The sequence below is a fragment of the Pseudopodoces humilis genome, chromosome 21 (assembly GCF_049639895.1).
Source record: "Pseudopodoces humilis isolate 2021_Gansu_Grassland_sample_001 chromosome 21, ASM4963989v1, whole genome shotgun sequence".
In the NCBI taxonomy this organism is placed as follows: Eukaryota; Metazoa; Chordata; class Aves; order Passeriformes; family Paridae; genus Pseudopodoces; species Pseudopodoces humilis.
The window spans coordinates 9,807,469-9,819,595 of NC_142220.1; the positions used below are offsets into that span (position 1 = coordinate 9,807,469).

The 12,127-nt window shown below is 56.6% G+C and overlaps 1 protein-coding gene across 10 annotated transcripts in view; it reads right to left on the bottom strand.

Annotated features, from left to right (window-relative positions):
- Positions 1–4,627: 4,627 nt before the first annotated feature.
- Positions 4,628–12,127, bottom strand: part of MYOCD (myocardin) — a 219,989-nt gene continuing 212,489 nt past the window's right edge. For 8 of the 10 annotated variants that reach the window (XM_088065576.1, XM_088065578.1, XM_088065581.1 and 5 more), the window contains 3 exons: positions 11,178–12,119; positions 7,729–7,786; positions 4,628–7,199 (listed from right to left, as the gene is read on the bottom strand). In XM_088065576.1, the coding sequence (XP_087921702.1) occupies positions 6,646–7,199; positions 7,729–7,786; positions 11,178–12,119 (1,554 nt within the window). In that variant the 3' untranslated portion in view covers positions 4,628–6,645. Of the gene's footprint in view, positions 7,200–7,728; positions 7,787–8,639; positions 8,754–11,177; positions 12,120–12,127 lie in introns of all 10 variants that reach the window. The other 2 variants (XM_088065585.1, XM_088065577.1) reach the window with 2 other exon arrangements.

Here is a 12,127-nt window from a genome sequence, read left to right on the forward strand (position 1 = left end):
ATTATTAAGGGTGCACCATTTATTGCAATGTATCTATTAAAAAAAAAAAAAAGAAAAAAAAAGGTGTATAGTGTTCAGAAGCTGTGAAAATAGTGTAAGAACTGTACATTGTGAATTCTGGTTATTTTTTTTTTCTTGTACCATAGAAAAATTGTATAAAAATATCAAAAAGCTGATGTGCAGGGATGTTGCCTTATTGTCTGTAAAATGAAGCTCAGGAACAAAACTGCTTCAAAGAGCTTCCGAATATTTTATCCGGTATCCTGGTTTGACTTCCTCCTCTATTTAAGCTATTATACATGGATCAGAGTGTTTATGTAATAGTTCTATTCTTTTGCCTGCAGGTCAGTTGTAATAAAACTAAGATGCGACTGTGACCTTGTTATTTTCATTTTGTAAGGTCAGATGTGCATGGGAAGGTTCACTAAGAGCTGTGGTTCACCTGCCTTCCAGGCCTGTCCTCCAGCTGGAACCTTCACATCTTCTTGTGCCAAACTAAAGAGGTGTAGGGAGCTCTGGATGTATTTTCTCTCTCTGGAACGCTGCTGGACCCTCGGTGTGTCCAGGCACCTCTCAGTGAGCACTTTTTGCAGCACAGGGAGGTTCTGGTGGCTCAGGACACCTTGTCCCTGTGAGGAGGGCAGGTGGCTGTGCCCACCCTCCAGGGGAAGGGCAGCTGCTGCTCCCAGCTCTGATGGCTGCTTTAGTTTTGCAAGAGCAGCCAAGGTCTGCAGAACCCAGATGGTTTCAGAGTCCTGGGTGAGTCCTGCCTGGTGCTGGGATGTCTTTTCTGCCTGGAAGCTGTGGAGGGCCTGGAATCTGCCCAGTCAAGTGGGCAGAACTGGAACCCCACTGGGAAGGAAGAGTGTCGGGGGAGAAGGCCCGGTCACGAGTGCCTGTCCTGCTGCCGTGGCTGGGTGGGACATCCAGGAGTGGCCAGCCCAGAGAGGGGAGAGCCAGAGCATCCTGCAGGGATCACTGGTCATGGTGTACCTCAGGACCAGGAATAGCTGGGAATGGGTGGATCACCTGACAGCAGCAGGGTCACTTGGAGGGTGGGAGCTGTGCTGGGAGAAGGGAGGCAGGGAAGACAAACGGAGCTGAAGTTCTTGCTGTGTAGAGATTCACAGTGTGGAAGGTTCATGTAGCTCTTGTCAGTTTGGCTAAATTCTGTGTTCCCACCACATCAAGCCTTTTTCTGGAGCTTTTTGTTGCCAGCACAATACTTTGGATATTTTTGGGTCACCTGCTGTCCTCACTCTTCAGTCAGAATCCAAGATCCCTTGTTTGGTGAAGACAAAATCTGAGCACACACCAGGGATGGTCCTTCCCTTGGAGGGAATGTATTTATGGACATTTCAGTCCCTCTCAACTGCTCTTCGTTGAACACATGCTCCATTCTCCCTCTGGACTCTTTCCTGCCTGTAGGAATTTCACTGCCCTCACCGAGGATCCTGTTGTCACCGTGTCACTGCTGAAGCAGCACAGAAAAAATCTGAGCTTGTTCCAGATGCTGCTGGTGTCTCCAACAGGATCCATTCCTGCACAGGGCCACTGCTACTGCTCCTGACAGCCCTTGGACAATTCCATCACTCCTTGCCTGAGTGATGTGTGATGGCTTTCTCCAGCCCTGGAATTGGGAATTTTCCTTTGGCCATCAGTGCCAGGTCTGCAGGGCTCGGTTCTGGCTCTCCCTCTGTACCAGCACACGGGCTCTGAGGCTGCCCTGGTTTCCATGCCCAGTGCCAAGACTCTGTTTGGACCATTCTCCCAGAAGACTTGGAGCCACTGGCCACTGGCTGTGCTTAGTGGCCCAGACTGGCACCTCACACCAGTTCCTCACACCTTTGTGCCCACTGGCATGGCCGAGGAGGTTCTTAGATCTTCAACAAGGACCATACAGCACCCAGAAAATCCCACTGTGCTCTGCTGTGGTCATTATGTGTCTGGGGAGCTCCAAGACCAGCTTTGAGGTTTGGATGAGCTCAAACCCATCCCTGCCTGGATCAAGCAGGGGGAACACAGATTTGCATCATTGCCTGTTCTGTCAGGAGCACTTTGAGCTGAGGATTTCCATGAATACTCTGGCATGGCTTCCCCTGGCCTTCATCCCAGTGCTGTCTCTCCTTTGAGGGCCAGGTGAGTATAAATGAAGGGCTCAGGCCTGTGTTACTGGGGGTTCCCCCTGTGCTGGCACTGCTGGGGCACCTCCAGTCCTGGGGGCAGCTCTGGGACACTCAGGACAGGAAGGACATGGAGGGGCTGGAGCGTGTCCAGGGCAGGGAACAGATCAGGGGAAGGGTCTGGAGCTCCAAGAGGGGCTGAGGGAGCTGGGAAGGGGCTCAGCCTGGAGCAAAGGAGGCTCAGGGGGCCCTTGTGGCTCTGCACAAGTCCCTGGCAGGAGGGGACAGCCGGGGGGGTCGGACTGTGCTGCCAGGGAACAGGGACAGGAGGAGAGGGAACGGCCTCAGGCTGGGCCAGGGGAGGCTCAGGGTGGACAGCAGCAGGAATTTCCCCATGGAAAGGGAGCTCAGGCCTTGGAAATGCCCAGGGAGGTTTGCAGTGCCCATCCCTGGAGGTGTCCAAGGAATTCCTGGAGGTGGCACTCGGAGCTCTGGGCTGGGGACACGGTGGGGATCAGGGTGGACTCTGTGGTCTGGGAGGGCTTTTCCAATCTCAGTGATTCCATGATTCTGTCAACACACAGGTGCTGCTTTTTAAAACAACTCCATTTTCCCTTTGACTCCTGATACAAATCACACGTGGCCATTGCTTTGAGCATGGTAAGGGGCCCAGGCAAAGATGGGGGGACTGCTCTGAGGAACAAGAAAAGGAAACAGCTGCTGTATTCTGCCTTTATGTTTACAGCTGTGCAAGTGCGTGGAAAACGAGATGAAGCACAAACTCCCTCTCCTGGAGACACACAGCACTTTCTGCTAGAACAGCAGAGCAGTCTGGGGCTGCTCTGGGGGGAGCCAGAAAGCTTTGTCTTGCCATAATCCCAAACCTCCCATCAGGAGAACGTGGTGTGTCCAAACAGCAAACCCCTGCTGGACTGAGCAGAAGAGCTGGGTGCAGGTGTAGCTGTGCCAACAGCCCCAGCAGCACACAGCCTCGAGAAGGCTCAAGGGTTTGCTGTAGGAAGGCAGCTCCTCACACTGAGATGTGCTGCCTGAGCAGTTCCCAGGTCTGTCTTTACCTGGGAGCTGATGGGGAGGTGCTGTGGGTGTCTCAGTGACTGTGGTGAAGGAAGCACTGCATGGTGAACTGAGGCACATTTTAAAAACTTGCTAAAGGCATGAAAAATGTTAATTTGACTCTCAGAACATTCTTTGTTTCTTTGTTTGTTTTTATTACCTCTGTTTTTTCAGGCAAGAAGACTGAGGGAGAGTGGGATATCACTGGGATCCCACAGCTTGGCATTGACAGAAAGGAAAATCCCAGAACCCTAAATTCCTTGGGACAGACTGTGTGGGAAAATCACCTATACATGGAAGACTGAGTGAGGACTGACTCAAGGCAGGAAGGGGTTCCCATCCCACTGGCACACCCTCTGCTTCCCCAGGAGGCTGCTCCAGTTTGGCTGGAGGACCACGGGCCCAGGCAGAGCTGGGTTGACTTCTCCATGCAGCAGAAAATCTGCTTCTGGTGTCCTTTGGGGCCTGGAAGGAGACTCAGGAGACTCTGATCCCTCTCTGTGCCCGCAGCAGGACCCTGGTCTGGACTCAGCCTGCCCAGATGCTCTGCTCCAAACCTCGGCACCTGGCAGGTGTCTGTCCTGCCCTTCGGAGCTGAGGCTCCCTGCAGGAGCTCTTTGCCTTTCAGAGCAGGGACACTCAGCCTCCCCAGCTGCTCTGCTGCAGGGGGAGCAGCACGGGCAGGCTCTCCTCAGCAGGCAGACAGGGCAGGGGAGTGCTCCAGTCTGTCGATATTCCTGAAATAATCCTGGGCTGAGGCTTGTCTCCTCATTCTCTGAGTAACCATGACCTGGCTCTTTATCACAGCACGCCTAGCTGCAGGATTTGGGTTAGACATTAAAAGATGTTCATAGGAACTGGTTATTTGTTCATCTGCATCTTTTCAGATTCACTGGAGCCAAGCCTCAGGACCATTTCACCTTTAGCCCACATGGACAGTCCCTCCTTGCTCACGGATGGGAAAATACCTGTGAACCTTTTCTAATCAGAGGAAAGATGTGACAAATCTGGAAACAGACACTCAGGGCTGCTGTGGAGAAAGATCCAAGTCCCCCAGGGAAAGGTCCCAGCCTGCTGTGACTGTGGGCAGAGGGAGGTTTGGCTGTGGCAGAGCTCTGCTTGGACCTGGCACCCTGCAGCCACCAACCCAGTCCTGACAAAAATATCAGGAGTCAGCTCTGCCTTTCAAGGGAGACCCAAGGAGTGGGGTCTGCAGGAAGACAAAGCAAAACCAGAGCCTACAGAAGAAAAAGACAGGAGATGCTGGCTGGTGTGTTCAGAAATCTTCCAGGAGAAACTGCTGCCATGAGTGAAATTCATCTGGCCTTGAAGCTGTCCCAGGGCACGGAGCTGGTACCAGGTGGTGGCAGCTGGGATAGCTGTGGTTGTCCCAGTGGTGAAGTCAAACAGCAAACCATGAGCAGACAGAGTGGCAAGACAAGGGTTTTAATAATGAAGGTGTTGCTGGTAACATAGTTAAGGAAATGTGCTTGCTTACAGGTTTGAAGCTGACAGCATCCCTTTGAATAAGGAAATACATTTGCTGAGAGGAGAAAATTACCTGGAAAACTCTGTACAAGGCCGCAGTGGAGCAGCTAACACTACTCTGGTTCAAGTGCTCTGAATATTCTCCATGGACTGGCTTCAAAAAAATCTCTCACTTAGAAAAAGAAATTCTTTAAAAAAAAATGCAACCTGTGATTGTCTATCCTAGCAGTGCCCTGTGACATTTGTACAATAGAAAAGTGGTGCTTTAAATAGTGACTTGAAAGCTACTGCCACGTGCTTTATACAGCATGCAACAAGGCCAGGGGCTGGGGACACTGCCTGGGCTGCAGAGCTGCCTCCGACAGCTCCAGCATCCCTGGGGAAGCGCCACGGGAGCCAGGGCCAGGCTGAACCTCCTCCAGGCAGCTTCATCTCCGTGTGCTGTCCTTCCAGTAACACAAATATTAAATACACTCAGTCTGTAAATAGTTTAACAATCTTTGTCAGCAACAATATTTACTTTGGCAAAACCAGAGTTGCAACGAACAGACGTGTCCATCACACAGTCTGCAGCAAGTTCTTTGGTGGAAGCCAAGAAGTGAAGCAAAGGCTCCTTCTTGCTAGAGCCTGAGGAAGAATATTGCACAGAGACTCATAGGAGAAATGCTGGTGATTCCAAACGGGAGCATCACTGCGGGAGAGCTTCCTTCTCTGCCGGCTTCGGGAGAACGGGCTCCTCCAGGCTCGGTGATTCACAGCTGTTCTCCGGTAGCCTTGCTCTGGGCTGAGCGAGCAGTGACGCTGGAGAAACTCGGGGAGGAGGGGGAGACTGCAGGGGATGGGCAGAAGGCTGGACGGGAGGACGGCAGAGGAGCAGGCACTCCCACAAAGCCTCAGCCACACGAGGGCTCGCTCAGTGGTCACTGAGTGTCCCTGCCCAGCTCCCGCTGCTCCCGGATCATGCAAGGGCTGGAGATCACCCTGACCTGGCTGTGCAGAGAACAGCCCCTCCAAAGCCTGCCTGGTCCTTCCATACAACTTGCTCCTACCTCGACCAAAACACATCACACATCCCTTTGTGTGCACCGGGGATGCCACATCCCCGCCGTTCCTGCGCCTGCATCCTGAACATCTGCCTCCAAATCTGCCTCCAATGTCCAGAGCTCTCTGCTCCAAGGTCACAGGCTGCAGCCTGATTCAGGTCAGAATGCAGCCAGGACGGCTCCTGGGCTTTCAGCCCCTCAGGACACGCCAACACGGTGATCTCCATCTCTCATCCACCTGGAGCAGGCGGGGCAATGCTGGGGCAGTGCAGCTTTGGGCAGGAGCAAGGCAGGAGCCTGGCTGTCCAGAGAAGGGTGCTTGGCACCTGGCTGGGCACAGACCCCTGCTCTTCACCCTGGCATGGGCACGGCCAAGATGAGCACAACAGGTGAGAGGAGAGGAGACTCGAGGAGACTCGAGGAGACTCGAGGAGACTCGAGGAGACTCGAGGAGAGGAGAGGAGAGGAGAGGAGAGGAGAGGAGACTCGAGGAGAGGAGAGGAGAGGAGAGGAGAGGAGACGGAACAGTGGGCTACCCTCTCCACGATTTCCTGTTGCCACCCAGGTGAGGTCACCTCACCACACAGTCTTGTCATGAGCTGCTCCAGTTCTCAAGAGAGTGACTGCTAAAACTGGGGGGGAAAGATTAAAGAAGGAGAACTGAAGTTCTTGTCAATCAAAGGAAGTCTTGTTTCAGGCACTGGTGTCCTCTGTGGGGTTGTGTCAATGGAGGAAACCAAAGTACCAGAATTGTGCTGTCAGTTTTCAGTGACTGGAAATTCAAACAAGTTTATATGCTGGGAAAATGACTCCAGTTTCCCCTGGAAGAGGCAAGTTTGCCCTGCATGTTCTCTGGCACGACAGGAACGCTGTGCCACCTGCTGCAGGCTCACAGCCCCCTGCCCCAGCACGTCCCTTCACCACTGCTGCAGGTGCAGGTCCATGCTGCTGTTCAGGTTGAGGTCGGCTACATCCAGGAAATCGATGTTGAAGATGCTGGGGCCTGCGGGGGTGAGCGAGCTGAAGCCGGTGGCAGAGCTGGGGGGGGTGAGGTCCAGCCACTCCATTGTTTCCCACGGAGACTCAGTGAAACTCATTTGTAAACCGGAGCCTTCGGCAGGGGAAGGGGACAGCTGGGTTTCCATGGGCGACAGAGGAGTCTGTAAAATCTCCTGCGAGTTGAGCAGTTCATCTGCAGCTTTGCCAGAGAACCCCTCCATCATCCCTTCGAAGTGGGGCTCCTCTCCCCCCATTTTCAGCAGGGCCATCTCGCTGACCCTGCCCAGGGGGCTGTGGGCATTGAGCAGCACCTCCAGGTGAGCGTCGCTGCCGCCCGGGCAGTGCTCGAAGGGCACCGGCTCGAACGGGGCAGAGCCCTTGGGGACAGAGGCACCGGAGCTCCCCGTAGACACCATTATCTGAGGGACTTTCTGGAGGCAGGACCGATCTTCCTTGGCATTGGCTGGAATTTCTGTCAACAGATGAGAGGGATTTGAGGTGTTCTGGCAGTGCCCACCACTGCTGGGCACCACCACAGGCCTCCAGCTGACCCCTTGGGCACCCCTATGGAACCTGCTCCCCACTCAGTCCCAGTGGCACTGTTTGCCCCCCTCCCTTGCACTTTCCTGCTTTCTGACCTTGATCCCCGGGTTTGGACACACTCCCTAAGGCACAAGCACCAGCAGCTGTCCCCAAGGGGCTGGGGAAGGGCAGCACTTTGAGCAGGGGAGGGCAGCAGAAGAGCTCTGCTGAGGTGGCACTGGCAGCCCTGGGGATGGGGGGCACACTGTGGGGAGGGGGCTGGCACATGCAGCAGCAGGCTCAGGGAGGGCCAGGCTGCTTTTGGGTTCAATTTTGGGGGCTGCTGGCACAGGGGGGGCAGGGGAAAGCTGTACTCGACTCAGACAGCTCTGCTGGGGTGCACAGAATGCACTGAGCCCCACAGACCGATGCTGGCCTGGAGGGAGAGCCCCAGAGGGGAAGAGGGAAGCAGAGCGTACCTCCACTCTCAATCAGCACGTCCAGGAGCTCGTCCATCTGCTGACTTCGTGTCATCTGCTGCAGCAAACGACAAAGAGGAGAGTAGAGGGCATTAGGAGGACAGTCCCTCCAGCCACAAGCCAGGTAGATGGCTCTAGACCCCAAAAAAGATGGCTTTAGACCCCACAGAAGAGAGGCCATACCAACACGGGGCTGGCAGCAGCGTTCAGGGCACTGCAGGGACGTGGCACAATCACAGTGGATCCAGGGGGCAAAGAACCCTTCCCTGCTGCCAACCCTCTGCTCAGTGGCCACCACAGCCTGCCCTGTCCCAGGGCTCTCAGGACACAACAACATTTTGGCCCCAGCACCTCACAGGCACTGCCTGCCCTCCCTGCTCCCTGCACTGCCCAGTCTCCCTCCTCTCCCTGACTGGAAGATCTGCAGGCTGGCATAAACCCATTTTCACCCTGCCAACAGCATCACTCCACTTCCCTAAAGGCACCACCAGTCCCAGCACTGAGGCTGCTCCAGACTCTGATGGGGATGTGTTCCTGGGGAATGGCCATGCATTACTCCAGGGTGTGGCTCAGGGGGGTGGATGGAGCAGGAGGAGGTTTCCTGGTGACCTGGGAATGCTCAAGGGTCTGTTCCTCACACAGCACTGAGCACCCAAAGAGAGAACACTGGCACCCAGGGGACTTGGGGGGTGTCAGGACCCCTGGGTGCACAGGAACATGTTCCTGCCCAGCTCCTTTGTGGCAGCTAGTCAGCAACTAACCCTTCAAAAAAGCCCATTCCTCATGGGAGCAGGTCTGTCCTACCCAGAGACCCCAGAAAGGGCTGGAACTGCAGCAGCTGAGTCCCTCTGACTGCAAAAAGACATTGTGGGCAGCCCTAGCCCTGTAGAAAACAAAAACCATGCAGTTACCTGCTTCACTGCATCCTCATAGGGTGGAGGCTGCTTTACCTCTGACAGGGCTGGGCTTGACTTACAAAAACTTGGGGATGAAATAGAAAACTTTTGGCCTGACTGCGCAGCCATCTGCATGGGGAAATACAGGGAAATGGAGTCAATGCACGGCTCTCTCATCCCTGCTGAGGCTGCTGAGGTGCCAGGAAAATGACAATTCTGTGGGTCAAAATTCCTGGCTTTGAGCAGGACAGAGGCAGGTAAAACAGCTCCCTGCCCTAGATCCGAGAGCCGAGGCCAGGCTGACCTCGTGGCACTGCCAGAGCACAGACACGGTGACACTGGACATCCTGGTGCTCAGTCAGCTGTGGACATGCGGGACTGAGGGAGGACAGAGATGCTGTGGTGGTCAGCTGTGCTTGGCCAGTGATGAGGCGCTTCCCCAGCCAGCCCAGCCCCTCCCCATCACCACCTGACTGGGGGCACCTCACACAGCTCAGGCCAGGGAGGGTCACTCAAAAGAGGGAAATCTCTGCCTGTGTCAAACACCTGCACATCTTTGCCAAGTTTTTGCCAGGTTCCCCTTCAAGGACGGACAGCATTTGAAGAACAGTGCCTGTCAGCTGCTGTCCCCATCACCTCTAGGCCCTTGTGTGTCCTTCCCCACTGCCTGGCCATGGCCTTGTCCCACAAAAACCAGCACCAGGGTCCCTTCAGGTGGGATCCAGGAGAGGACCCAGGGAGTGGTGAGGCCACTCTGCCTGGCCATGCACATCCTGGCCACCTTTCTGTGGAGGCTAGCTGGAAGGAGCCCTGGCTCTTGGGAAACAGCACTGAAGTGCAGGGCACAAAGGAAGAGTTCTTACTGAAGAAGGACCCTCACCCCTGGGAGTGCCTTGCAGGCAGCAGAGGAATGCCCAGGATGGGTGGTGTTGGGGTTGGGGTGAGTTGCAGGACACAATGAGACCATCCCCCCTGTGCACCCCCTGCCCTTGGGCAGTGAGGGAGCAGCTGGAGATGTCCCTGTGTTGTTGCTGCTCCCTCCTGAGCCTCACTGACCAGTGCCCAGCTGCCCAGAGCAGCCCTGCTGCCTCTGTTGGATATCACCTCACAGCACTGTGTCCCAGTGCCCACTGTCCCCACAGCTCTGCTGCAGTGCCCAGTTCACCTGCACAGCCCCAGTGCCAGGGTCACTCCCCTGCTCTGCTCCCCCTGCCCAGCTCCCCCAAACCAGTGTCCCTCCTCACCCCTGCAGCAGCCCCACTGCCTGCCTCACCCCAACCCACTGGCAGCTCTGTGTTCTCCTCCTCACCCAAAACTGCTGCCCCTTCCCACCTCACTGGCCATGCTCTGCCACAGCACCCACCATCCCCTGGACACTGCCCTGAGCCCCTCTTTGTGCCACGGTGCAGGGCTGCACCCCAGTGCCTGCCTGGGGCCACCCTGCTCTGCTGTGGGCAGTGCCACACACCCAGCCTGCCCCTGCCGTGGGGCACACCTTGCACCCCTGTGCATGGCACAAGCCACTGAAAGGTGCTGCTGCTGCTGCCTGGGGAGCCCTGGGAGGGCACTGGATGGGCTGGGGTTGCGCTGAGCAGAGCCTTGTGCTGGTTTGTGCTGGCAGCGTGTCCCCCTCCCCAAGCTGTACCTGTCCAGGGGGCTGAGTGGGGGCTGCTGAGGACAGCCTGTGGTGCCCTGCTGGGGAGGCACAAGCTCTCTCTGACTGCAGACCTCAACTGCCAGCCCTGCTCCAGCTTCCTGAGAAAAGACTTCCCCAGGGTGACTGCTCTTCTCCAACTCAGTGGTGAAAATCCTTCACACGCTGCTGGGAGCCACAATGGCTTGGCAAGATGCTGGAAAGCCCTGCAGTGGGGTCTCCCAGGGCTGTAGGAACTGTGCCAGGGCTCTCCCAGGAGCTGAGGGATCCGCTCTGGTGCCTCCCTGCTGTGTACAGAGCTGTGCCAGGGCTCCATGGGGCACGGGCAGCTGTGCCAGGACTCCCCAAGGGCAGAGCAAGCTGTGCCAGAACTCCCCCTGAGGCGAGAGGCAGCTGGGTTTGGGCTCTTTTAGGGTAGAAGAAGCTGTGCCAGTGCTCCCCCAGGGAAGAGGGAGCTTGCTGGAACTCCTCCAGGGGCAGAGAGATCTGTGCCAGGGCTCCCCAGGGCAGAGGATGCTCTGCCAGGCTCTCCCAGGACACATGCAGCTTTGCCAGTGCTCACCTAGGGGCAGAGAGAGCTGTGCTGGGGTCCCCTGGCGAGGAGGGGAGCTGTGCCAGGGCTCCATGGGGCATGAGAGCTGTGCCAGGGCTCCATGGGGCATGAGAGCTGTGCCAGGGCTCCATGGGGCATGAGAGCTGTGCTGTGGCCCCTCCAGAGCAACTGGCTGTGGTGGTAGGGCCCCCCAGAAGAAACCCTGCAAAGGACCCTGCAGCGCTATCAGTCTCCAACCCACTGTCCCCCTGGGATACTCTCTGCCCTTGCAGGCAGCCCCACATGCTGCCAGCAGCCCCGGGCCAAGAGGAGAGGCCTCCCCCGTGGGGTCTGGGCTGGCACTCACCGGCGCTGTGCGGAGGCAGCTGCTGCCCGGCGGGGACCCGCTGCGGCCCTCGGGGGACACCGGCAGCAGGTAGTGGCTGTTGGGGGACGGTGGCAGGCTGATGTGCTGGGGGCTCTTTGCAGCCCCCAGGGGAGAGTGCTGGGGGGAGCACTGCGGGCTCAGGAATGTCGAGGAGGTGATGGTGCTCTGCCCTGCGGGCTCCAGGCAGTGGCTGTTTACGATGTGGGGCACCTGCGGTACCCCACAGTTACTCAGCTTCTCCGAGCTGCCGGCCTGGCCTTTCAGGGCCATTTGTTTGGATGCAAAGGGACAGCTGGACACGGCGTTTTCCTGCTTGATGGGGACACCAAAGAAATGCTGAGCAGGCTGCTGCTTCTCCTCAAGGCCATTGCTTCTCTTTCGCTTCTGGAGCTGCATCCGCAGCTCTTCCACCTGCCTCTGCTCTTGCTGCAGCTTCCACGTCAGTTCATTGATGACCTTCTGCTTCTCCACCAGCATCTTGTCTTTCTCTGTGTCTATTCCTTCCAGTTCCAGCTGGATGCTCCCTCCATTCATGCTGCTCATGAGGCTTTCCTCAGCACTGCCATGAACCGGGGATGGCTGCAGGCCGAACTGTGGGGAAGACATGGGCCCGTCGTTGAAGGTGTCCGGCAAAGAGCCGCTCACGGAGAGGTCAGAGGAGGCGGGTGAGATGGGTGGGGTGGAGCTGGTGCTGCCAAAGTGATAGAAGCCGTTTGATAACATGCTGGTGGAGGACTGTGACTGGTAACTGGACAGGGTGCTTGTTGGGGTGACTGGGAAGGTGACGGTGGTGATCTCACTGAAGTTGGGCACCGTGCTGCTGCTGCACTCCTGGAAGGGCCGCAGCCGCTCCATCAGCGCTGTTTTGGTACCCGACACAGGCAGGCCTCGTATCCGGAGCTGCTGCCTCAGCTCTGACACCTGCAAGG